This window comes from Propithecus coquereli, unplaced genomic scaffold, assembly GCF_000956105.1.
Source record: "Propithecus coquereli isolate 6110/MARCELLA unplaced genomic scaffold, Pcoq_1.0 Scaffold38, whole genome shotgun sequence".
Classification (NCBI taxonomy): domain Eukaryota; kingdom Metazoa; phylum Chordata; class Mammalia; order Primates; family Indriidae; genus Propithecus; species Propithecus coquereli.
In genome coordinates, this window is record NW_012149507.1 from 184,993 (window position 1) to 186,885 (window position 1,893).

At 40.1% G+C, this 1,893-nt stretch overlaps 1 protein-coding gene across 1 annotated transcript in view; it reads left to right on the forward strand.

Moving 5' to 3' along the window:
- LAMA1 (laminin, alpha 1) overlaps positions 1–1,893 on the forward strand; it is a 155,058-nt gene that overhangs the window by 131,122 nt on the left and 22,043 nt on the right. The window contains exons 45-46 of the mRNA XM_012652073.1: positions 357–507; positions 1,228–1,352. Coding sequence (XP_012507527.1) covers positions 357–507; positions 1,228–1,352 — 276 coding nt within the window. The remainder of the gene's footprint in view (positions 1–356; positions 508–1,227; positions 1,353–1,893) is intronic.

A 1,893-nucleotide genomic window follows, 5' to 3' on the forward strand; every position in this document is an offset into this window, starting at 1 on the left:
TTTCACTTTTCTGTAATAGTATGGTGTGTTGTTGGGATGTTTTTTCTTCATTATTTACAAAGTGTGGTGCTACTGAAGGGAGTAAACTATCCTCAAATACCGTTCAACTCGTATGAGCTGTTTTAAGCAGGGAGGTAACATGATGAAATGTCTGTTTCAGAAGAACCACTCTGCAAGATTTTGGGGAGCCATTGGGGGTGGGGTGGATAAGCCTGGAAGCAGGGAGACCAGTAGGGAGTGCTGTTCTCCCCTCCACTGCAGGAGAGCAGATGGCGGCCATGGATGAAACACAGGGGAAATATGTGCACTGACATGAAATTATGGAAGTTCCTTTTACAATTCTTTGTGACCCTCAGATTTGGAAATATCGGTTCATTGAGCGTAAAGGAAATGAGCTCAAATCAAAAGCCACTGACGAAAACAAGTAAATCCCCTGGAACAGCCAACGTTCTGGATATAAACAATTCAACACTCATGTTCGTTGGAGGACTTGGAGGTCAAATCAAGGTAACAGTTTGAAAGTTCCGCTGAACAAGACTGATTGGCTGACTTTACCTATCTATAAAATCTATATGTTTGAATCGTTGAATAGATCCCAGGCAGATGGAGATTTTTCTGCTTCTATTGTTTTGCTTCATGGCAGCTCACCTGCATAGCAGGGCTAGTTGCAGGGTAAATGCTTGATCAGTAGCGTACATGGAGAAGCCAATGGCTTATTTTGCTGTTTGTGTTTCTTTTCCAGTGATAAAACAGGAAATTCAATATTCCATATTAATTTCTGTGAAGTTCCTTTACTCTAACTCTAGTGGTTGACTAATACTAATTAGCGTTTAGCAAAAGAGCCCATCGTATTTATTTTATATCTGCTATCCTCTCACCTGTATTAAATACAGTTTAGTTCTTGGACCTGGTGTAATGTTCTGGGCCCTGACAGTCGACTGCATTCCCTGGGTCTCTGTTTCCTCACGTGCAAAGGAGGCTTTTCTCAGGCAACCCTAGTCACAGTGATAATCTTTAAGATCCTATCTAGTTCTCACTCATTCTAGAATTCCACTTCATAACTGGAAGGAAATCCAGTGATTACAAACTGGCCATTTTTCTGAATGTTGTTCTCTCACAATTTGGATCTGTTAGATTTGAGCTCCTAGGAAGTTTTGTGCAATTAGAGAATTTTTTTTCGCTTCACCAACTGTATGTGGGTTATGTCTGTTTGTTTCCTTACATTAGAAATCTCCTGCTGTGAAGGTTACTCATTTTAAAGGCTGCATGGGAGAGGCCTTCTTAAATGGAAAATCGATCGGCCTGTGGAACTACCTTGAAAGGGAGGGCAAATGTCATGGCTGCTTCGGAAGGTGAGATGTCCCCACAGTTTAACGCGTGGCGTGTCATTCTGTTAACATCTGAGGGCTGCCAAAAGAACTTACATGCACATCAAGGATGGATAGAGTTTGTGATACTGGTCATCTTATTGCAAAGGATATGAATTGGATTGTTTACTGATAGAAGCACAGGTATCATTTTTAACCCTTTAAAAAGAAGTATTCTTTTTGCTGGGTCCTGGATGCTTTGTGTGTGTGCTGTTAGCTTTGATCGTGGATCACAAACTCTAAAAGCTTCAGACATTTTCCCCAACAGCCTTCTGTCTGAAACAGCCACAATTAAATCCTGGGGAAATCACTGTACAGTTTTATTTTGAAAATACCTCCAAGAATGAGATTTGTGTGTCCGTGTGTGCAGTCAATTTTTATAGATGAGTACTTTCCTATTCCTAACCAAGTTCTATCATTCTAGAAACAAAATGCATCTGGAAATGGAGAACAACTAACATCTTTTTGCATATTTTGATATAATAAAAAGCATTTAATAAATTAATCTCACCGAGCTCAACACCTG